Raw genomic sequence first — 24,892 nt, 5'->3', positions numbered from 1 at the left:
AAAATGATGATTAAATAAATAACAAATTAGTTGGCAGTAGTGAGCAGTATTCTCCACATTTTTACATTTATTTTATCTTTCATTAAACATAATGTTAAATAGAATTAAAGGAGGCCATAATACAGTTATTATTAAAAACAAACAGAATCATTACAGAGCCAATTTTGCTTAGCGGCCACATACGGCTGCCAGCCAGTACAATGAACAACTCAAAGGGGAGCTGCTGCAGCAGATACAGCAAAAAGCCAGGGAGAAGAAATCAGCTCTCTAAGGGCACACATACAAAGACAAATTGACTGTGCTGAGGGATCTGTGTTGTCATGCAAGTGTCCCAGGCACACTAGGACACAGTTTAGATAGAACAAAACTGAGGCTTTGTTTAAACTGAGAAGTTTTGCTAGAAAAGCTCTATTGACAAAATGGGGACTTAGTCTGATCGAAAGCTTCAGGCTAGATGTAGCTACAAAGTTTGTAAAATATTATTTTACAAATATTTTTTATAAAATTTCAGCTTTATTTCAGCCTCTGTTTGTCACATTTAGTCTTACTTTTCCTGGAAGTACCCGTTAAGTTAGCTGTTTGGTCAGCACCGTAAGCTGTAGATGTTCTCAAGGCTGTGTTGTTACTGTATTACTGAACTCATGGGCACGTATTTTGGCCTTTCAGGTAAAGAGCCCGCAGCTCAACTCAAGTGGATAGTGACAGATGGGAAGATAAAGGTAGGAGTTTCTTCAGGCCTGAAATGCACAGCTTTGGATAGTCCTTTGAAGTACTAATAAAGTGTTACGTACCTCTAAGGTTTAAAGCAGTATGATCGTTATATACAACATCTGTCCTTAACTTTCCTGCTTCTCAGAGCTGGATGTAAGAATCGGACACAAAAAGGCTTAAATCATTAACTTTGCATTAACCAGGTTTGGGTTTATGTAATTTACTTAAGCTGATCTTTGAAAAAAACAGCAAAACAATAGTTTATGTATGTTTATGTGTGACTTCTGTGTTAACAAAAGTGCTAAGGAAGTGGGAGGTGCTGGAAGACTTGGAAGGCACGTACCTGAACTCGTACCTGCCTCGGCTGACAGTTTATTACATTTTTCACTCAAAATTTCAGACTGGTTTTGTGGTTTGCTAATTCATTTTCAACACCACTTTTACGTTTTGACTATTATATCAGCTGTCGTACTCTCTGAGGTTGGTTGATTAATTTTGTCAGTTTTCAGACCCCTGGTTTGCCAGCTGGCTGAAAATCACCCCAGCTCATCTGCAGCTCAGGCACTAGGCTGAATTGCTTATATTCCCGCAAACTTCTGCTCACACAGTCACAGCTTGTAATTTTCATTGCTTATCAGTTAGCAGAAGAATGACGACTTACAGAAATGGGTCAGAGAAAGAGAACACACGTTTTGAGCACTGGAGGTTTTTTTTCTATTAAAATGCTGTCTAGGCAAACTCTACTATCAGTTTATTAATTGAGAAAATCCTAATTTGATTCCCCTTAACCTGCGAGCCCGTGACTGTAACTGGAGACTATGGGATAGTCTGGTGAGATTATCCTCTAGAAAAATCACAGCACTATTTTGTTTCTTGGTTTCCCAGGGGTTTTAGCAGATGCAGGGGTGCCTGATAGGGTCACCCCGGCTTTTGAAATACGCCCAGCTGCAGTCGAGCGTTTCCCGCCCCGCTACTCCCTGATGAGAGTCCGGGTTGGCTGTAACGGGCAGGGCTGCGCTGCTCTTCCTGCCCCAGCTTACTCCGATCGTCCCCCGCCCCGCCGCCCTCCTCTCTCCGGGCCCGGCTCCGCGGCCCCGCCGGACTACGAGTCCCAGAAGCCTTCGCGCCGCCCCGGTGGCCCCCCCCCCCGCCCCCGCGAAGGCCGCCGGGGCTTGTAGTCGGGCGGCGGGGGCCGGGCGAGGAGGCGGCGGCGGCGGCGCTCCGCCCCGGGGGAGGGACGGCGCAAGGCGTGGGGGACACGGGAGACAGGTACCCGTGGGCGGCCCTGCCAGGCATCTCCTCGCTGCGGCCGGCCGCTGGCTCCGCGACGCGGCGGGGCGAGCTGCGAGAGCGGCGGAGCGCGGCGGCCTCCCGCGGGGCCCTGAGGCGGAGCAGCGGCCTAGGGGCGCCCGCGGCGGGCTCGGGCTCTGAGGGGAGCCGCGGCCGCAGGGGGTGCGGCACCGGCGGAGCCTGCCGAGCCGAGCCGGGCCCGCTCCTCGCCGCTCCTCGCCGCTCCTCGCGGCGCGGCTCCCCCGCGGGAGGGACGGGGCGCCGCGGGGCCGGGACGCGCCGGTGGCCGCCGCCCGGCAGCGGCGGTGCGCGGAGCGGCCCCCCGAGGCCGCCGCCGGGAGGAGGGAGCGGCGGGGCGCGGGACTCGGCGCTGCCCGCCCGCCGGCTGCGCCCCAGCGGAGCATGCACTGACTCGCTGCCTCGGCTCAGAGCCATCCCAGCCGCCGGGGTGCGCGTTGCATGGTGTGGGGATACACGGTCTCGATAATAAATGATAGAGGATACAATGACTTTGCTGTCTCTGCTGGGTCGGATCATGCGTTACTTCTTGCTTAGACCGGAGACCCTGTTCTTGCTGTGCATCAGCCTGGCCCTGTGGAGTTACTTCTTCCACACGGATGAGGTGAAAACCATTGTTAAGTCCAGCAGGGATGCGGTGAAGATGGTGAAGGGCAAGGTGGCCGAGATCATGCAGAATGACAGGCTCGGGGGGCTAGACGTGCTGGACGCAGAGTTCTCCAAGACCTGGGAGTTCAAGAGCCACAACGTGGCTGTCTACTCCATCCAAGGCCGGAGGGATCACATGGAGGACAGGTTCGAAGTAATCACTGACCTGGTGAACAAGACTCACCCCTCCATCTTCGGGATATTTGATGGGCATGGAGGAGAGGCAAGTGCTCAGCTGGAAAAAAAAAAAAACCCACAACCAAAAAAGGGGTGGGAGGGGGGGAGGATGGTTACAGGGCAGGGAATGGATGTGGTTTTGCCCACCAGGTTTGTGCAGTTATCTTGAGGCATTGTTTGGGGGGTTGTTCCTTGTTTGGGGGGAGGGGGAGGTGGGGGAAAGTCTCTAAATAGGGAGAGGGAACAATACTCCATTCCATTTATCTCTCACTGCCCCTTCCACGATTGGCGCGGTATAAATGTGTTTATACCCCCTCTGCCCTTTACAGTAGTAAAGGTTTAATTGAAGTAAAAGCCGTTGGAGGTGGCTCTTACGTGCGTGGAATAACGATGATGAGCACAAACTCCCTGGAGTCATCTTTTGTTACAGCGAAGTGTGGTGTGATCTGATTTTGGCACAGGGCTGGTCTCCCCCTCCTGTCAGGAGCTGTGCTCATCAGCAGTGGTTAGAGAGGAGTCCTCTTAAAGGCAGGCATGTGTGCAGCCTTAAAGCTGATGTGCGTAAAACATGTCTTCGCAGTAATTCACTCTCCTGTGAAGACCAGCGAGTCACTGAAAAAGGTTATCATGTTTGTGAATTGCATGTAGTTTTTAATGTCTTTGTAACTGTGCTGTTGTACTTGTCCCCTCCCTAGTGGAAAGCCAGGAAAACTGTCATTTTGAAACTTTCTGGTGTTTAACCTCTTAACTTTTTTAGGCGGGGTGATTTCCTTTAGGTTGTGCTATGTAATTAGTCTTACAGCTTGATGGGATACTTCAGTTATTACAGATGACAAATGTTGAAACTATAGCTTCCTCTTCATTTAGGATTGCGGTGCTGCCACGTAGCTTTTTGTATAGCACAAAGCACATGTTTCATAACTCTGAAAAAGGACAAGGAATTTGTCCCTGTGTGACAAATTAGCTCTAGTAACCATTATGCTGGGTATGAGATTAACTTACGGGTTTTGCTGGGATGAGGGAAGCTGGAGCAAGATGTTGAAGTTTTTCACGTAAGCGCTCCTGCCGAGGAGGGGTAAGGCAGCAAGAGAGCTTGGGTGTTCCTCCAGCTGCTTTCACAGATCAAGTAGCCAAAGTCCTTCCTAGAAAAGCATTGGCAGTGCCCAGCCACTAAAGGAGCACAAGGATGGCAGCTGCTGCCCCTCTAAACCTGGAAGTGCTGCCTGAAAAATCCAGGCCTTAGGCACATAATCAAAAAGCTGCTGTTCTGCTGCCTGCACAGTTGTAAAGGGAGTCAGTCATCTGTCCTCCTGCTGTCTCGCGGTGTCTACTGTTTTGCCGCCTTTAAAATAATGCAAACACTTCAGATATTGAAAATTGTCGGCTTCGTAAAAACTTCTGGTCGTGAACCTGTTTGCCTTTTTATGTCTGATTTCAATGGGGGCACAGTTGTGCCAACTCTTACTGGTGTACTTGTGCCAGTTCACTATTCCTTGGCCCTTGAGGAATATAGGTAGCAATGTGTATGTATCGCAAACTGGTACACATCTTCTCCTGAAGGAATATTAGTTCTGATCAGTATATTTGGTACATCTGGCTCGTGTGTTTTCTGAGGCTTTGGACAGAAGGTGCTTGTGCTCTGTCTTCTGCCTTCTTCCCCTTTGTTTAAACTGACAGTTTTCCTTGTCTGAACTGACCAGCCAAAACAAGTTTGCAGGAATATTTGTGTCATGTTTTTAAACAGTATTATGAGATTGTTACAGATAGAAGTATAATATAGGCGCTTAGACTTTGGCATTGTGAAAGGGGGATCTTACATCTTTCTTTAATTTTGTATCATATATGTATCTTGCCCTCCACTTGATTGCAAACTCGGTATATTAAATAATCCAAAACTAACACAGAGAATAGCTAGATGACAAGAATGTGCCCTATGTACATTTTTTGCTTGCTTGTTTGTTTGTTTTATTGTGGATCTTGGAATTACATCCATGAGATATCTTAATAATATTGGCTCTGTGGAAAGCTCTGATTCTTCAGAACTTGCCCTAATTGGTTCAGTGACAAAGTATGAAGCTTTTGTATGAGGCCTGTCATTTTGAAAGGTTTAGCAGATCTTTCTCCAAACCTTGCTAAAGTTAATATTTTAAAAATGTATGTATCTAGTATCTCTTCTTTATCTTTCTAATGAAATCCCCAGATGTTCTTAGTGGCCTTTACTCCTACAAAAATAGGTGCCTAATGATTCAGGACATAACTAGTTTCTAGCGTTAGATTTTACGTAAAACTGATCAGAAGAGCATGAACTGTGTGCTATGCATACAGCAAAAAATAAATTATGAAAAATAGGGTTTAATCTGAGCAGCTATTGTAGTTTTGAGTAGAAAAGAGGGGAGGGAAAAGAAATAGCAAAAATTAATGGTTTTATTTAATCTGTAGTACATAATACTAAATTTCAGGTCTCTATTTGAATTGGTTTTCTGGATGTCTTATTTTACTTTTATTTTTTTCTTTTAAAGATAAATGACTGTGCAATACTTTACCTACATATGTAGCAAAGCCATTGTGAAGATTAAATTTTCCGTATGGGCTCCCATTAAATTTCTTTGTGTGTCTTTAAAGAACAAAGAACTGCTAATCGCTGGAGTTACATGTGAAACAAACTGTTCTATATGGGGAAAAATTGTTTTTCCAAACAGACAATACCACAAATGAGATGCTAGATTAATTCTTTCCAGCTATATACAAGGGAGTGTGTCTCCATTAATTACTTCCTGCCATATCATGTTGAAGTGGAAAGATAGAGAAGCATGATTCAAGTAATATGAATTACTGTGTAGTGCTAATATATGAAGATTTCTGGGTTTTGCTTAAATCTTGCCAACATTTTGCATAAATTCTACTTTTCTGTTATGTCATTTCCTCTTCCATCTTACAATTTTAGCCTGAATAGGTTGGCAGCCATTTACTTAAATTTTGTGGCTGGTTTGATGAGAAAGCAATAAGCAAAAGTAATTATTAATGCTCTGTTTTACAGCTAAGAATCTGGTGTGCTGCTGCAATTACTTATTAAAGGCAGTAATATTTCAGAGAGAAAACTCGATACATGGTGTGTGGTGCAGTCTTCTTTTATAAAAGTTAGTTTGTTTCTTGAAGATTGAATAATAATAATAATGCAGAACAGGTAGCGGGCAAAGAAGTAGTCTTAGAAAGAATGAAGAAAAGTTTCTGTCTTGTCTCACTGAATGACTTTGGCGAAAGGAGTCTTCAAGGTGCTCTAACTTAGAATCAAAAAAAGAAGAGAAGAAAGTATTTGTTTGTTCTCTCATCAGCTTCTTTATAATGCTTAAAGATTACTTGAGTGCTTCCCCCCCTTTTTCCTTTATTTAGAAGCTTTGGGCCTGTCTAGACTGGAAGATTGAGAAGTGGCAAACTACATAAATGATAAAATAAACAAGGAGCTTGAAAGCTGAGCAAAGGAAAGGATGGATGCTTAATCAGGATGATTTAACTATTTTAACTTGCATTTACTAAAGGGTTCTTTTCTCAAATATTTAAGGTTTAAGCACTCGGTTTAATGAGATTGCAGTATTAGACAAGAACAAAGTAGCTCAGCTACCATCTGCAGTTTTATGGTTATGGCTATGTTGCATGTCATTGTTTTTTCCTAACCCTATGAGGTGAAGACTTTAAAAATAATTATAGTAATAGATAGTACCTTATATGCTGCCTGTGCTTGTTTGCAGTCGTAAACTGATGTGGATAACGATGGTGGGAAATTAAAGCTCAGTAACTGTCTCATAAAAAATGTCTTCCTCTTTTTATTTCCCTTAGCTTCCTTAAGGAACAAGCCTTGCCATGTTCCTATTTATGGTCTGTAAGTCTGGATAAGAGCACTTTGCATGGTATAATTGGTTTTTAGAGTTGCTGATACAGTGTTGCAGTATGTGAAATACACCTTTTTATTTTTATTCATAGTGTAGGGAAAGATTGGGGAGCTTAAATGTGAAAGGAGGGAATTTGCTGTATAAATGGCTAATGTTTGTAACCACATACAGAATCACGTAATGCTTTGTGTGCCACAGGACCTTGAAATCAGTAGCACGAACTGTTGGCAGACATCTCTGGTTACTGATTAACTTACAAAGACAAAGAAAAAGGGAAAGGTCAGAAGATAATGGTGAGAGTCCTTACTAGCCTTGTCTGAGACTATGGAAACATGAACGCTGAGGTAAGGCCTGGAGAAGAGGGCACTGTGCCAGCTGTGTTTAAATGAGCCTGCTGTGCATTTAAAATACAGGTACTTGAAAGCATGATTAATTCCTCCCTGATTGATTGGGGTGAACTTGCTGGCGTCTTCAGGCCTGCCACAAGAAACAAGTTGCCACGAGGTTAGGTTGGGAAGGGAACTTCTGAAATGCTGGGTACCACGGTAATAGCTCATGTGCATATTGTCCTCCTTTAATGAATATGAGATGACTTAATCTTCAGTGAAGGCAAAGGGCAAAGGCAAACTACCACAAATTTACCAAACATGTGAGGACATCAGCAGAGCAGTTGTAAATCATACTGTCAGAATAGGACATACTGCCTGTACACTTGTGTTCATACCAGTTAACATGATTTTTAACCCCCTCACAAACTGATGACCTGAACTCACCTGGCTGTGCTATGATGATGAGCATCTTTTCAAGCATTGATAGGGGTAAATTTATTCCATTTAATTGGAGATGATAGTTGACAGTTAGAAGATGATATTTGTCTTCTGCCAAATATGAACTAATGAGCTAATATTTTTATTTTGTTGATCTTTGGATTTTTTCTTTCTTCTTAGTTTCTGATCCTAATAGCAGAAGGTGTTTATGCTGTATTGAAAGAAGAGAAAGCTAACAAGTTTGGTTTTTTTCCTAAATTTATCCAGATCTGCTAATTCTAATTCAAAAGCTGTTCCTCTGATACAGAACGACTTAAGCAAACTTAGTGATGAAAATTTATCTATCATACTTTTGAGTAAAGGCCGTTAAGGATTAATGGCTTGAGATTTTATAAAGTATAAGAAAAAAAACCAAACAACAGCTTTGAGTTTTTATGGATGTTGTAGCCTAGTTGTAAGGTGAAGCCTTTGAGGCTTTCCAGTTTTTAAAAAGAAACTGCTGGGATGGTTTTCCTTTTATAGTCATTTCCTTCAGTTTCTAATCTAGAATCCTCTGCTAAGTGCCTAAATGTTTGAATAAATATTTACATAGGTGAGGTCATGTTGACATGCAAGTCTCAAATCTGCTTATAAATTCTACACGAGTGGCCTTAAATATAAGCCAAAATGATATATAGAAACATTTCTGTCATTTTGTTTAGTTTGTCCAAGTTTTGATTCTTGGATACCATGTTCAGGGTTATGATTTTCACCCTGCAAAACCACGCTTATTTGATTTTAAGTCTACACTATATGCTCATTTGCTGTACAAAACTGTGACTTAAAATTGATTAAAACGGTGTAAAAATATGTAATTGGAAGTAGGAACTCTTATCGCTGCCATTCACAGCTGTATCATTGGGTGTAGAATTGAGTCTTTTTCAATTTTTATAAAAATCAAAAAGTCAATTAATTTTAAACGTAGTCTGCTAGCTTAGCTTGAATCAGTCCTTCTGTGTTTGGGCACACAGGCAGCCAACTGATTGCTACTGGTTTAATTAAATCAATGTTGATTCTTAGATGCTTTCAGATTATGAAAGTCATTTAAGTTTCTTTGTGAACTTGAGTAACTCAGACTACTCCATAGGAAGTGTTTGTGTGCGTGCTCTTGCTGCGTGGTCAATGAGCCCGGCAGCTTATCCATCGCTGTAGATGGGGAGGATATTTCACAGCTACCGAGCAGGAATGTTCAGAGCGCAGTTGTTAGAGTGCCTGACGCTTTTTAACTTGATACCCTGCGGTACCGCTCCTGGGGCCACATCCTTAGGTACGTAAGCAATCTCTAAAGATGGATCAAGGCTCAGAAGTGAGCAACATCTTAAATTGCTTAAAAATGTGCCGATTTGTGCTACTGATACTGCTTACCACACAGCGTAGGCAATGGTGAAGACTTGTTAGGTAGTCCTGCTTAACCAATGTCCAGCCTGGACAATAATAGATTTAAATACAGTTTCAGGGAAGTGGGATTTTGATTGATTCTGTTCTGCAGGTCAGGAACTTGGACATTTTTGTGTTTAACAGTGTGAGAGAAAGAAGGTTCAGATTCTTCTGTCATGTGGGGTTAGTTAAAACAGCAGATTGCTCTAGCTCTGTCTTGAGTGTCATGCTTTCAGTAGCTCTTTTGGACCAGAGTAGTATTTCTCCTTCCTCCCTGTTGTTAGAGATCCAAATATTTATGGTGTAAATTGTTCCTTAAAACTGAGTTTTGGCTTCTGGCAGTTTCACTTTTTAAACAATCTCCTGGCATATGGATGTTTTGTTTTGCTGCTGTCTAGTTTTTGCCGGTGGCTGCAATTTTCTACAGCCGTCTTGGCCCTGTAGGAAGGTCCCATACTAGTTGCTGGGTTCCCATGCACTGCATCTGGCACCTCTAAATTTTCCCTTGCTCTCAGGACTCTTCAGCCCTGTCCCTCTTCATCTGGCCCGTCTAGCGTGCTTCTTCAGCGCATACATATTGCCTTCACAGAAGTGAAACTACGGGCAGTGCTGCACCTTTCTCCCATCCCCAGGAGCCTTTGAACACGCTGATCTCTTTGGAAATGGTCATGCGTGGGATCAGTCAAGTTTTGTGACCCAGAAAGGCAATCCAAAGGTCTGTGGCACTAAGGTTTCCTGGGTCTCGAGGTTCAGGGCTTGCTCTTCGCTTTAAGCACAGCATAGATACTGATAGATCTGGAAAAAGGAACAAAATGATTATATACTCCTTCTGTAGTGGCCCTTTGGTTTGAATCTATGCCCTTGAAAGGAGACTTCCCAAAACTAATTTAAGGGCAGCAGCTGCTATAATTATGCACAGAAAGTCATATGCTTCTAGCTCCACTTCTTCACCATAATATTTGTTAAAATCTTAAAAGTTTAAGCAAACTTGCCCACCCTTTGGACGCTGCTGCTATCCTCCCTACTCTGTGCCCCCGCAAAGCAAGCCTCCTTACCCACACGCCCATGTCCCCTGCTGTCCAGGCAATTTAGTGACCATGTTTTTGTACCTGAGCATCCCATAAACCTTACAGCTTCATCCATTCAGGGGATGCTCTACCTCAACAAGTTGTGTTCTGTTTGCCCATGCCAGCCCTTGGCTCTTTGCACCGGGTAGGACCTTGCGTGTGCTGGGACCCAGGCAGACCCAGGAGGAGCTGTACGGCAGCGCTGGGGTGCTCAGCCCACATCTCGGGCGGGATGCCAAAGACAAGCAGTAATACGAGCTGTTGCTGCTCATACCGTGTGGCACATCCCTACTGATTAAAATATCTGCATGTTCCTGCATGTGCGCGCGTGCCCCAGTTTGAAAACCTCTGTAACAAGTTTGGGAACATATGCCCTGTGCCACCGCCTTCTGAAATAGGGAGTAGGTATGAGTGAGGCTCTTTTTTCTTTAAAACAGCTTTTATAACTACAAATTCCCTTCGACTGCTGACTTCCTAGTCAGGTTCACCTTATCATCAATGTTCACCATCCGTGACTGTTACTAGATACTAGTCCAGCTGGACAGACCAGTTTCTGTGGCTCATGGACAGCCCAAGAGATCTTCCATGTAAAAGGAGGTCATGAAGATTTAATGACCCTTTATTAGCCCTGTAGAGTTTCAGTTCACACTGAAGGTAATAAGACAACAAAGATGACAGATAAGGCAAGTCCAAAAGGAAGTTTCCATCCTGACAAAGATGTACATACAGACAGCTCGTGATCTCCAGGCCATTGTAAGTTGTATGCGCAATCAGTGCTTGCAACAAGTTGGAGAATTTCTTTTGGGCTCTTTGTGTGCTTTTACTCCTGTTGTTTGGCTAGTGTTAAATGCTTTAGCTAGTGTTTTTATTAAAGCAGATTAAAACTTACTGCCAAATGTAGAGATTTCATTTGAAAGCAGCATAGCTTTAAAAAAAGTAAATTTCATTGCAGTTTACAAGAAAAAAGGTTTGCAGAGGCCAGAATACTAATAAATACTCGAGTCAGGGTAGGTAGGGGAGACTGGTGAGAGTGTGTAAACTGTAGTTTAAATAACTGCCCGCTTATGCCATAAGGCCTGATATTTAGATGGCACAGCTGTTCCTGATCTCATGTAAGTGAACTGGCTTGATTACATTCAAGAAATAAAAAGACCAGAAAGTACTTCTTAAGATGAGGCTTTTAGGTCTAGAGTAATTTGCAGGCCATAAAATAATCTGAATGGAAAAAAAATCTACCTTTCTTCTCTTGTAGAAAAGTTATTACAGGAAAGTAGCTGTTGGGTGGTTACGTATGGCACTGAGATGAGACAGGGACTCGGGTTCTGGGAAGAGCAGTGTCCGAGCTGTTGAGTGATAGTGCAAAGTGGATGAGGGGAGAGGAAGAAACACCATTCTTTCGGTTGGGTGCCATAACAAACTTCTGAGAGCTGCGTGGCAGCGCGGAGTACCAATCCTGCTCCTGATACAAATTGATTATGATGCTGAAACATTGCTGGCTCTCATCATCTCTGACCTTGTCTGATTCACAGCTGTGTGAGCAGCTGACATCTCCAGCCAGACAATCAAAGTACGTGTTTTAACTGCTAAACCACAATGCAATTATCCATAGCACGTCATGTCGGCAAACCTCAAAGCTCCCCTGGAGAAATGAACATTTATTTGCATTTACTTTCAGCGCTAAAATGTTATCCCTTGCAAATTTTCTCATTGTCATAAGTGTTGAAAAGGCTTATTTTTTTCAAAATCCCCTTCAGGGGTAAACATTTGATTTTATTAAGTTCTGTTATAATAGCTGAAACTGTCATACAGTACTGCTTTTAATCAATACGCTGTTTAATGTAATAAATCTCTTTACTTTTTCATTCTCTACCAGACAGGAAACTGCTGGAGGGCATGAAACATTTCTTCTGATAAGTGAAAGTGCGTGGCCCATAATACAGTTCTCTGGTGTGCCATGGCTCACTTGCACTTCTTTAAACTTGCACGTTAAATGGGAACATGATTTATTTGCCGGTAGTCTACACATGAGCTGCACCACAGAATTGCCTAAACTTTCCCTGCAATGTATGTTTCCTCCGAATGCACACTGAAGCTGAGGTATTGAAATATCTGATTGTGATCAGCATTAAATAAAATGTCTCTCCAAGGCTGTGTGCTTCAGGAATGGAAACTTAGTGTGTGAGTAGGAGGCAGGAGAGGATGAAACATGCTTGTCTCATTAGTTTTCTTAATGTTTATACCCCTGAGCTTTCATCTACTTTCCTGCATTTGAGTGTGAGTAGTTTTTTTTCTAATTTTTCTGGCCTTTGTTTTTTAATTTATTACTTAGGTCTTTTTAGAGTTGTATAGGACACTATGTAGGATGTAGAAGGTGCTTTTAATGTGTTTTTTTTTTTTTTTTTAATCTGACATATATGCAATGTGGTAACAGTGGGTTTATTTCTGCTGAGAAGCAGGGCAGTTGGACAAGAGTCTGGATGATCCCACTGAACAAAACTAGTGTGTTCATTAGATGTTTAATCCTGATTATCCTAAGTTTGGCCCTTTATTGGTATCGAAGAAAAGGGAAATCACACAGGGAGAAGTAGGAAAATAACTACAGAGTAAAAACAGTCTCTAGTTCACAAGGCAGAGAGAAGCAGCAACACTGGGAAGGAGACAATCTCATTTCCCCAAAGTGGCGTTAACTAGGAGATGTCAAACTGACCAAAGTCGTATGTAGGATTACAGTAGATGCAGATGGTTGTGTTATAACTCATATTCTCCTATAACTGAGATTAAACAAGATTTTGTTGTGAAAGGCCTATGATTGTGATCACCTGATACTGGGATCATGATGCTTAGCACACCTGATCACAGTTGCTGATGTGAGGACTAAGCCCACTTGTCTGTGGGCAGGATGCTGGTGGGATTCCTGTTGGAGAGAGGTGAAGGTGAGTGGCCTTGCACTATGTGCTTGGAGATGCAGTTAACTCTAAACCATGACAAGGAAAGTAAATTTGTACTAACTGCCTGAAGAAAAGCTGTTGCTACCTTTTCTGGCCATGCAATTGAAAGCATTCAGTGTTCTTACTGGAATGACAAGGCACAGGGACTCCAATGCAGGAAGGGGGTGAGGGAGATGAGAAGTGGAGCTTGGGACTTGAAGACAAGCATGTGAGTAGAAGAGAAAAGGGAGAATAGTGTGTGTTTTTGCATCATAGCATGCCTTAATTTTAGATTGCTGTAAGACTGGATATATTTAATAACAAACTGTCCTAGCGAGATCACCAGGCAGCCATAGGGAAACTACTATCAGTTTCAATGTACCATTGTTTATATACTGCCCAAGATCCAAAACCCGAGAGATGTAGGTGTAAGGGGTATTTCTGTGGTTTAGGATGAATACTGTTTTCTCTCTCTCTCTGCATGTTTGAGAGAAACAGAGAGCATGAGTGTGCATTTTGGCAGCGTTTCTTTATGGCTCTTGAAAGAGCGTTAACAGTTTTGTAACTCTGGATGCTTGGAAAACTAAACTTTGCCCTCTTTGTTTCTACTGATGGTCACTGGTTTGCTGTCACATATCGACAGTCCTTATTGCTCAGGACTTAGAGAACAAATGCAGGACCAGCTGCCTGCTTCATAGTGCCAATTGGCATCAACATGTCGAAGAGCAGCTCCAAGCAGCCCCTCTTCTTGCTTATGTTTCATGCATAAATAGTAATGTGAGGTGCTACATTAATTTACAAAGAGATTGGTATGACAGACTTTTTCATTTTGCAAAATGTTTTATGCTTTCATATAAAATACATCACATAAGTTTGACTTTTTTTTTAAAAGGGACTTGCCTTACAACTAGCGTTACAGTAATGGGTTTGGAAGGCAAAGTAGAGTGATTGAATTCTCTGTGGATGAATGTTGCATGAAAGATTTGTAATCTTTGGCAATTAGAAAATTGTTGCTGAGGTTAATGGTGATATTATTTTTAACTTTGAGGGCAGGAGCAATCTCCTGCCTCCGGGATGGAATTATTTCAATCAGTGCTTTAAATAAGCACTTTCTGTGATCGTTTAAATTAACAAACATTTAAATCATCAACCTGAATTCTTTTTTTGCTTTAGTATTAGCAATTATGATTATGTATCCTGATATACCAATTCACATTATTTTTATTTTGTATTGTTTCTGAAAAGGGGAATGGTATTTACTATCAATTTTTTCTTTGGTGAGATTTTTTTTTTTGCCCTGTTTTTGTGTGGAATAGTAACTGTAAATAAAAGCAGAACAAAAAACTAAATAAGAGGCCAAATAATGTATCTACATCTGTTAGAAGTTACTGAATGATTTGCATCTAGAACTAATTATACACAACATTTTAATTCCCTGGACGATGAATTGATTTGAGACACACTTCTGGGACTTTTAAGGTCGGTTTTGTGACAGAGGTCCTCTTATCAAGCATCTCTTCCTGTGACCTGGACTTGGTGGCCAGATTGTCCATGGTGAGGTCAGGTACCATCTCCTCAGACTCCAGTTACAACTTGAATTAGAGCAGGACAGACAAGAATTGGAGGCAATTCTACCTGATCAAGCTAACCTACCACCTCTTCAAAGAGAATGATGATAAGATCGTTGATAACCTCGTAGTTTTTCCTGCTTAGGAGAACCTGCTATCCTGTAAGGTATTCTTTGCTAGAGTATTGGTGTCCTTATCTAAATCTGCTCAAAGGCTCTCTGCTAGTGGCTCTGGTAGGAGGTGGTACCTTGATATTACCAGTTCAGTAACTCTATTTCTCTTCAACCTTCAGAGGCAAATATGTGCTGTTTCTAATCTATTATTTTAATTAGTTGTCTTATTAAGGTAATAGATTATATTCTCAGGCTTTGAGATATAAATTTTGTTAATAGTTTTATTTTTAAATAACTTTTTTTTTTAAAAAGCAACTTTTATCTAACTTATCTGCCTACCTGTAAAGAACAGTGCTAGTCTGCCTGGTAGTGTCATATAGCAGCTCAAGACGGGAGCTGCATACTGCTTCATGCTGCAGATCTACATGCGATGACTAGAAAAATACTCTTGAGTAAATTAGAGTATCTCTTGGCATGTGCTGGGTTTCGCGCTCCGTGCTTTTAAGCTGCATGAGTTGGAGTTTGTATATTCTGAAGTGTTCGTGTAAACTTTCAAGACTGGCAATTGAGCTAGCTACTTCTAATAAACTATAAACAACATTATGATGCCATGGCAGAAGAGCCAAAAGAAAGTGTATCCAGCTGCATATTGGAATTAGTTGTTTCAAATGTAGGTTTTAAAAGCTTTTTTGGCATGCAGGTTGGGCGTCTCTTATTAAGGAAAAACCTGACTGTGAAGGAAGATGAAAATCATGTTGATGAATAATATGAAAGGCCATAACCTCAAACCTATTATAGTGAAGAGAGATATCTTTACTGGAATGTTTTGTTACTGAGTTTCCCAGCACTCCCAATTGATAGGAGAGCTAAATACTGTTTCAGTGACAAACACCGTTTAATTGAGATTTTTTTTATATACAAATTGAAAACTTAGCACTTTGTCTGTCACAGTGGCTTTAAGTCAACCTCACTGTGCTTCTGGTTCAAAGTATTTCAAAACTGTGTCACGAAAACATACTATACTTCTGTGAGCAGGTGTTTTCAGATCATTTTACAGGCTTAAATTTCTGCTTATGTCCCTTGGCTGATCTGATACGAGTCAGTAACACAACTGAAAATAGAACTTTATAGTCCCCCTCTCCTTCTCTCCCAGGTGCAACTGCTCCTTTTTTCTCTCCGTCAGACACCGACATCGTTAACTGTGTGCCTTCCGTTATTTAATGTAACACCATCACCTACCTGCTGGGTTTTGCATTCTTCAGTTTCTTTTCTTAATGTGGTTATCAAGAAAGTAATGGCACCTAAGACCCAGCAGCATCAATGCTTATTTCATACCGGTACCATGGATCTTAGTGGTCGTCTTTCATGCCAAAATAATGTTACTGACCTGTCACTGTGAGAAACCCTGATTTGAACCTGGGTCAAGTGCTGTGCTACTCCTTGTCATATTTTAAATGAATTCTTTCAGCATTTTGTTGTGAAACAGAATTTTTGGTTTATAAAAGTGATCTAAATAGCAAGGCATGAGTGCGAGAAGATGGCCAGCTGTTAGACATAGCTGGTCACTGACCAGCTCTGTTGGACATGACAAGGGTGAGGAGCACAGCTGGTTTCTCGTTATGTGAACTCCGAGTCCCGGTGGCTGATTTGATAGCTGAAACTCGCTGTGGACGTCATGAACTCATCATGCGCGTGACCTGGGAGTCTGGCACTTCATCAGTCATTTCTGGAGCTGGAGGGGATTTGCCTGGCAGTTTCAGGAGACCCAAGCACGTAACCATTTAACTGAATTAACCCCTAGACCTTCCAGCCCATGTCTACTGTGTTGGAGGGGAGGCTGAACTTAATCTTTGTGCTCACCTGCTTCTCTGGAAGGGGGACTTGGTGTTCCCTTTCTTTGCCAACACGAGTTTTTCAATGTAGGGAGCTAATGGCAAGACTTGAAAACTTGGCATAATTTGTCCTCTCTTGAGCAACATAAAGGAGAGTCACTGCAAGCAATCTATTGCTTGCAATTTAACTGCTGCAGGTGTTGCAGCGTGGGTTCCTGAGGCAGTACTCTTTCCTCTCTCTAATTTTCTGGTGTTGGGAGTTAAATAAATGCCTTGGAAGACTAAAATCTTCTGGAAGCTTTTGATCCAGGAGACCAACTTCTAAGAGACTGGGGATGTGAACACAGCAGCAATGTGGAGGCTGGAAGTGAGTATGGGTAATGTTTTCTGATTTAAATAAGGAAAGAAAAGTTAGGGAACATAGGGGGTTTTTTATTCTCTTCATGAAAATGCCCCAGAAGATCTAGTTAAGTGTTTTTGGTTTCGACTTTCAAAGTTATGTTAATAAAATGTTTAAGACCACCTGATCTTTCTTGAATTGAAGTGCTGTATTGCAAGAAAATTGCCCTTAGCAGTGAGGGGCGTTTCAAGGTGAAGAGGGATGAGTTGGGAACAATAAAAGGAAATTAAATGAATTAAAATGGGAGTGGGGTGTCTGTATGTTACCATGCCTCTGTGTAGCTACACGAGGAGAGGAAATCAAATGAACCAAATGAAGAAATTGCATGTACACCCCAGCTGAACAGGGATTTTACTATTGCCTAAAGCTTATAGCTTAAAGAACTCCACACCACTGGAAAGAACCTACAGGCATTATTTCTGTGCAAGAATTAGTGAGATACTAAAAAAAAAAAAAAGATGATGAGTGGTCAAAAGGAGCAAATATGTAAATATTTTGTAGGGAGAAGTAATTAGTGGTAGGAATGAGCTAATGCCCAGGCCCTGAGCTGCCAGAGAATCTAGATTCCCCAATAAACAGTTTCAAAATGCATCACCAGTGCCTTCTCTACTTCAATCATTAAGCCATAACACTCAAGAACTTACTCAAATGTCAGAGTTCAAGACCCTGTCATGAAACTGTGTTTATAGGAAGAAAATGAGTCGAAACACTCCAGGAAAGCTTTTTTTACTAATGTATCTCTGCAGGTGCCTGTGTCCTGGGGAGCACAGTTCCCATCAATGTACTTTAAGAGTTTGGGCGAGCACCTCTTTGCGTCTGGATTTTGAAAGCTCTGGCCCCGGATTCATGTGGGTGTACAGAGGTGCACGGATGCCTGGTGGGAAATCTAGCAGTGGTGTAGCACTGGCAGGGCTCCATAACTGCTCTGCAGTTTTTCTTCTAACTTTACAGCTACGGTGCTCTAGTTGATAAATTAGAGAAGGATCTGAGCTGCTTTAGGAGTTACCAGTGTTCCCTGCACTTCAGTAGGAGATACGAGGCCAATATTGCCTTGACCTGTCCCTGTTGTGCGACCTTATTATTTCAAATGTGATAATTTTCAATTTTTGAGACCATTCGAACCACTTGGAATTAGTAAACATGTTAATGATCTCTTATTTGCATGAACTTGAAAAGAGCAGAGCTATTTTAAATTACAGTTGAATTCTGAAGGGACCAAAGTAAGGATGAGTTTAACTGCCTGGTGCATACCTCGCATACCTGTCAGGTACCTGGTGATTGTGGGGCATGTACCTGAAAGGGGAGGCATAAGTGCAGGCTTTCCTATCCCTGTCTTCCTCTTTCATTAGCAGAATTTATAGCATTATGGGACACTACTTACAGCATAAAAAGAGCTTGACTTCTTAATTTATCCAAGAATAGAAACTGAAGATCTCATCAGTCCAAAGTGAGATTTGAGGGAAAGTTTAAAAAATAAAAGTGAAACAAGCCAATTCTTTTCCTTACCTTTATATAGAAAACCAGAATCCATTGATTTGTTTCTTGAATCATTCCGGTAAAGATAAGAATATCTGTTTCAGCTTGAAAACAGAGGTTGAAACAAGGTTCAAGAGGGACCTGTATACTGAACTGACTTATGGAAGTTGGCTTTGTTGTGCATTGTGTGTGTGTGTGTGTGTAATAATCATGGACTCCACTGCTCCTGCAGCTGGATAACCCTTTCTTGAGGACCTCCTAATGAAAGCCACCACCAGCCTCGACAGAAGTAGTGACAACATGAAAATATCTGTGTGCATGGAAGCAGCTATAAAGAGAAGTTTCTGAGTTTTCTTAGGTATTCATCAGCCTCTTTTGTTTCCAGTTGTGTGGTTTCCAAAGCTCTTGATAGAAGAGCTATTAGTTGTTTGGGACAAAAGTGAAAAAGGAAAGACGGCTGCTCTGTGAGCAAGATGCACAGGCTCTTAATATATTTCTGTGCATTTCATAATACCGAGTATTCCCATGCTGGACTGAGAGGTGATATAAGAGTATAATTGCAAACTCTTGGGTATCAGTATCTCTCTTGTAATTGCAGTGCACCTTGATAATGTGCTTCAAGATTTGCAGAGAGCCAACTCCTGCTTTGCCTGGTGAGTTCTCAATCAGGAAAAAGAGCAGCTTGTACAGAAGCCTGAGGCTATAACGGATTTAACGCTCATTTTAAATCTTTCTTAAGAAGAGGAGAAATATTGCAATAAAATGCACAATTGTATCAGGTTATGATAGTTTGGAGACCAAGGCATGCCTGTACCACCGTCACCACTGTGACTGTGGCATGTGCAAGCTTTTTTGAACTAGCTTGAGTACCATGACTTGTGTAGCTGTTGCAGCACTCTTTGAGACTGAATAAAGATGTTAGCCTGTGTGGGTCTCCATCTTACAACAGCCACATGCTAGCAATAGGGAAAGAAGCTATTTAAAATTAGCACTTCAGCACAGTAGTATAGATTATCTTCAGTATAAATATATCTTCTGCTGTCTCCACCAGACCTACTTAATTCCTCTTCATTTTTCCCAGCAACAAAGTTGAAATGTTTAACTGCTTAAATGAAATATTTGTTAGCTATTGCGGGAGTTAATACTTGGTATTTGTGCATGAAACCAGATCGTTGTTTATTAGGATGGAATTGGGATTTCTAGCTAGTAAGAGAAGATAAAAGGGCTGTTTCAGATTCTGCTATATGAGAGAATTTAGTACTAATTACTCATTCTGTGGATATTAGGTTTTGTTATTTTATACACAGCTTTTTATGTCCAGACTTTAAATCCTCACATCCTGTCTTGAAAACTTATTTCCAATCTGAATTTGACAATCTGGATTTAGATGGTTTTGGAACATGAATAGGGAAGCTTGCAAAGCACTATATCTGGATTTCATGAGTTAGTAATGCTTCTCTTTTTCTGGACAAGAAATTTGCATGCATACTCATTTAAAGAATCAAGCGTGGGGAGAAACATTCTGCGTGTTTGGTCATAGTGCATACGTAAACAGTAGGAGGTCAGACTCCAAAATGTTACTGTTCTTTTTAAGTTGAAAGCAGATAATAACCATGAAGTTTTCATGCCCTGAAAGTATATTTAATAGAGGTTTATTAACAGCTAAGAGAGGTCTTATTTAAAATTAAATCTGTTATTACATGGGTATATGTTTAAGATCAGTGACATTTTGGTTTCATTGCTTGTAAGTATACAACTTGCTTGTGATTTGACTGTAGGAAGGAGATGGTTAGCCTATAATCCTTGCCGTGTCAGTGCAGACTGGATTTAACAAAGGAGGTGATTAGAGAGTTTGTTGGAGTAACTTTTTGCTCCCACTTCATAAAGGTTGCTTAAAACTGCCCTAAAAGTGAAGTTCATAAATTTTCTAAATTGTCCATACAGTAAAAATTGTAGATTTATATTGGCTGAATAATTCATCGCTCCCTGGTTGTAATCCTGATGCGACTGCTGCCTTTCCCACTGCAGATTAAAGTTCTCAAGACTTCTTTAGTTGCAAGGCATTCATCTAGATAAAATGGAAACAGAACTTTGAGACCAAAAAAGAAAAGATTTAGTGTGCGCAAGTATGTAAGGAAAGAGATGAGGAAGAGCAAAAAGAGGGTAAGAACTGCAGCGTTGTGCAGCTGTATCAAATTCATTTTGGCTTTTTGTTAGGATGGCCAGGACTAGTAGTCCGTTCTCTCATATGGTGTTTTCAGTCCTTATTTGGCTGACAGAAGATGACTGGAATGACAACTATTTATTATGTCAGGGGAATGCCTTGGGTGGACAACGGTCTCGCTCTGCAGGAACTCGTTCGAAGACCGTTGAACTAATGTGTGCTAATATAGGAAAACAGAGGCCATGAAACGTGTGTAAAGTATGAGAGAGAACCAAATTAACAAAATTTCCTTCCATCTTAAAGAAGAGGTGGAGATTTCTTTAGCAGAAAGGTAAGAATACTTGAAGGAAACATTGTGATATTTCACCAACTGAAAAAGAGCAAGAGGTCTCACTGAAAATTTGCTATTTGAAGGCTACAGCTGCTTATCGACTAAATTTATCAGAGCCAAATCTCAGGAATGAAAAAGTCAAGATAGACCGTCTAGAAGATGAAGAAGAATCTGTGAGCGTTATTGGTGTTTAGGTCTCTATTAGTCAAGAAGGTCTTGAAGATTTGTTATTTTAAATTGTTCCAAGTGAAAAAATAGGAAATGTTTTTTTAGTACCTCTGTAAAGCTGTGTTAGCATGTCAGAGGTTGAACATTTGCTGTGTATATTATATCTGCCACTGAAATGGAGTGGTCGTATACAAAAACTTCTTCCACTAATTCCTTCATTGTGGAAACCACATTTTGCTTTCAAAATATTGAGTATCTATGTAAACATGATCTTTTAAAATAATTTTTGTATTTATTATTGGATTTATTAGTCCCATCTTAAATTAATCCCATATTAGTATATGACTTCTCTTTAGAGAAATAATGCAGTTTTAAAATCTGGATATAGTCATACTCATGCTCTGTGATTATTTGATCTTCCTCAACGCTGTCATGCTTTAGTCTGGTTTTGAGGTAACAACTGTCCCGTGGTAAATATTGATTGCAATGGTGTCCTCCAGAGTTCAGTGCACATTCTCTTTTTGAAAAGTTCAGTTTGAAAAGCTGACTTTCAATTCTTTACATATTGAGGGAAGGTAGGAAAGAAGAGAAACTTTTGCCAGATTATAAAGGCTGTTAATCTCTAATAACTACAGCTTTTCAGTCTGAATTTGATTCTTATTTACTGTGCCAAAAACACATGATTATTATTTTTTAAAATTTCTGAACTACTTCACAGAAATCGTGCAGCAGCGTACTTCTGGTTGGAAGACTCTTCCATGCTGAAGATGAGACTATTTCTTTAATTTATCAACTGAGCAGCTGTGTTGCAAGAAAGCATCTTATTATAAGATTGGGAGACATGGAAATACACTTTTTGGGAATGACCATTACAGCTGTGATGCAAACTGAAGGACACTTGCTAGCAGAGCAAGTCTGTCTCGGAATTGAAATTGAAATAAGTTTGAATTAATCTTATTTTTTTCATAGAAGCAAAACCAGAAATTGAAACAGAACTCATCTGTAACTTGATGGTATTTTGACTGGACACAAGCAGTTTTCTTCAGTGCTCAGCAGTTCAATAAAGGAGAAAAAATAATAGCCTTGCTATTCCAACAGACTTCAAAATACCGTCTGTAGCTACAACAGAGAAAAAGTAACTCGTAAGTGTCGTATAATTACTTAAAATGATCTAATCTGTCCTCTGACACAAACACCTATTTGTTTGCAAAATCTATTGGGTGACTGAGTAGGAAAAAGGCATTTCAAAATAGAGGTCAAAAGGTGAGGTTCAAGATGTTATAAAAAGACTTTTGCACATGGAAGATCTCCAGTCAGTGGGCAGAGCTGGCAGGGAGTTGATAAATCTTTGCAGGAGTGGTCACTGCTATGAATTCCCCAGCTGTGAAGTTACTCTGGCTTCCCAGTACAACACTGACTTCTAAACACCTATAAATGTGCTAATATTTTCATGCATACTTTTTCATTTGAATATTTTCCAGTTCGAGATTTTCTCTAGCTATGTAAGATGTCTGTAGCAGGATGTGTCTCAGATGTGGTTTGTTGGTAGCTGCTCTTGCCTGTCTGAGTTAATGTGATGTTATTCCCCATCTGTTTTTTGCTTTCTCCTACATAAAAAACTTTGCACTGAAGTGTACAGCCCTCATCTTCTGTTTGTAATCAGGAGAAAATGTATTATCACATTCTAGGAACACTTAACTCCATACAGTGTCTTGAATATGTGACGACACGTTCAAGCGATGGGCACAAGTAACCGCTCCCTTGGACTGCCTTGCAAGGAAGAAGATTTTCTTTCTTTGTGATGCATTAAGATCCAGTTGGTACTCTTAAATATACATGAAATTAAATATATCTTTCTTCTGAGGCAGGATTTTATATATATAGGTAAATGTTTTCCAAGAAATGGTCCTTGCTTTGTCTTATCAGAAAGGCCACAATTATTTTACCACAAATGGCACAAGTAAATGCAACCTAATTCTTTCTCCGTGACAAAGCCTGTGTGCCTACAATAATCCTCTTCCTGCTGTTCAGTTAGAGATGCAGTGTCTGGAGAGACGGAACATGCTAACTAAGATGCTAATTCGAAGAAATTTATTTATCAGTCAGCTTTCTTAGTTCATATGTCTTTTGATTTAGTCTGCTAGTCAGTAAGATGAGGAATATATGTCAGATACATGTATTTATACACAAACACGCATGCACACACACTTGCTCACAAGTGAAGTCCTAGTCTTTAAATGCAGAAATAAAAATCCTCAGTGTGATACTGGGCATAAAATGTTTGCATAAGACTTAACACAGCAAAAATTGGCAATAGTTCATTTAGATTTCACGCTAAATTTAGATGCCATTGTGGCAAGAATGAAATACAGGGAAGTGCAAAATGCAAACTGCTATTCCAGTGAAGCCTGGAGGGCAGCAAAAAGTTTCAAGAGGCACAATGGGAAATATGCTTTGATTTAGCAGTTCTTGGCCCCCTCAACAAGTTACTAGCAATCGAACGCTGTGGATGACAGCTTTGTGAAAGTGTTATTTTAACAGGTGCACTTAAAACATTTAACAGGTTCTGATTAGGCCTATCGATTGGGGGATTTTTTTTAAGAAAACCTGAGGAAAGAGTTCAAGAGTTACATATTTCCGGCTGATCAAAAAATCTGCACTAGACTGTTAGCCTTTTAGAGATGCAGATGTGGAAAACAGGCAGATGTGGTAGCAATCAGCATGAGAGCAGTGCCAGCATCATGAAGAGGTATCTCAGAGTCCTTTGCCTTTCAGGTGGCCCTGGTGTTCCCTGCCTTTGAGAAACACCTGCAGCAGGAATGCTTTTAGACTAGTAGAAAGAAGAATGTCCTAATAATTCTGAATTTTTGTGTTAAAACGTTTGTCTGAAATCTTTAGAAAACCTTTAATATGGTAAATACGTCTGTTTTGGTGGCTCTTTTAATGGAGTATGTTGTACCTTCTTTAAAATGAAGAAGAAAAAACAATTACAGTAGAACATTTCAGTTACTGGTTGCAGTGTAAAAAGCAGTAATCTGCAGTGAGTAATACCGTCTAAAGTTAGAGCAGGTATCATCAGGAAATTTGCCATATGTATAGCCTCCTGCTTTGGATTTAGAGTCACGGAGTAGGTTTCTTTCCAAGCTTATCAAAAATAGCTCTAACCAGTCTTCCACTGACTATAGCCTGTATTTTCTTGAGGCTCATCTATATGCAGAGGTTCTGGTAGATTGACATTTAATTTGTTTGTGCTAAATTACTTTGCATCAACATACAGGTCTTAAAAATCCTCTAGGGTAGGCTGTCCTGTTTCACCCTGTATCTACCCTTTTAACTGGCATAGCTGCCTTCTGCCTACCCTATTGTTTTCTTCTTTTTCTGGGCACTCGAAACACCGCAGTTGAAAGTTTTCTGTCTCGCTGTTAGATTGACTTTCCGTGGACTTTGCTTCCTCCACAGCTTCACTGTGCTAAAAAAAAAAAGGGGGGGAGGGGGGAGGACATTCCTAATTCCACAGTCCCCCCGGGAACTGTCCTAATAAAAACCCAGCACCTTGTCGGCCAACCGAATTGAAATGAGGTTGTTTTATGCAACTAGATTGGCAATACCTCTCTAAGCCACAAGATGTGTGTTTTTGTGGGGTTTGCTTTTGTTGTTTATAGCCTGCTATATCATAGTAAACAAACAAGCAAGCAAAATAAAACCCTGCGGAGCTTCTCCACCGAGATGAGAGTACCTTTTCTAACAAGCTGTCTGTTTTATCTAGTGAAATTAGCTAAAGCCAACCAACTAGTTCAAAGCTACCAGCCGGGGCTCATCAGGTGAGTGCAGGCAGTGCAAGGGAGCGCGTTAGTGGGGCTCCACCACTTACAGCTTCTCCCCTTGCCACAGCACCCAGCTGTGCTTGTGCTCACAGCTGCTTTGCTCGAAAG

The 24,892-nt window shown here is 41.0% G+C and overlaps 1 protein-coding gene across 1 annotated transcript in view; it reads left to right on the top strand.

The window, feature by feature from the left end:
• The first annotated feature begins 1,955 nt into the window (after positions 1-1,955).
• PPM1L (protein phosphatase, Mg2+/Mn2+ dependent 1L) overlaps positions 1,956-24,892 on the top strand; it is a 103,260-nt gene continuing 80,323 nt past the window's right edge. Inside the window, exon 1 of the mRNA XM_075506822.1 lies at positions 1,956-2,890. Coding sequence (XP_075362937.1) covers positions 2,492-2,890 — 399 coding nt within the window. The 5' untranslated portion in view covers positions 1,956-2,491. The remainder of the gene's footprint in view (positions 2,891-24,892) is intronic.

This window comes from Mycteria americana, chromosome 7, assembly GCF_035582795.1.
Source record: "Mycteria americana isolate JAX WOST 10 ecotype Jacksonville Zoo and Gardens chromosome 7, USCA_MyAme_1.0, whole genome shotgun sequence".
NCBI lineage: Eukaryota > Metazoa > Chordata > Aves > Ciconiiformes > Ciconiidae > Mycteria > Mycteria americana.
Note: the sequence above shows the minus strand (reverse complement) of the source record. Positions and strands in the feature narration are given on the sequence as shown.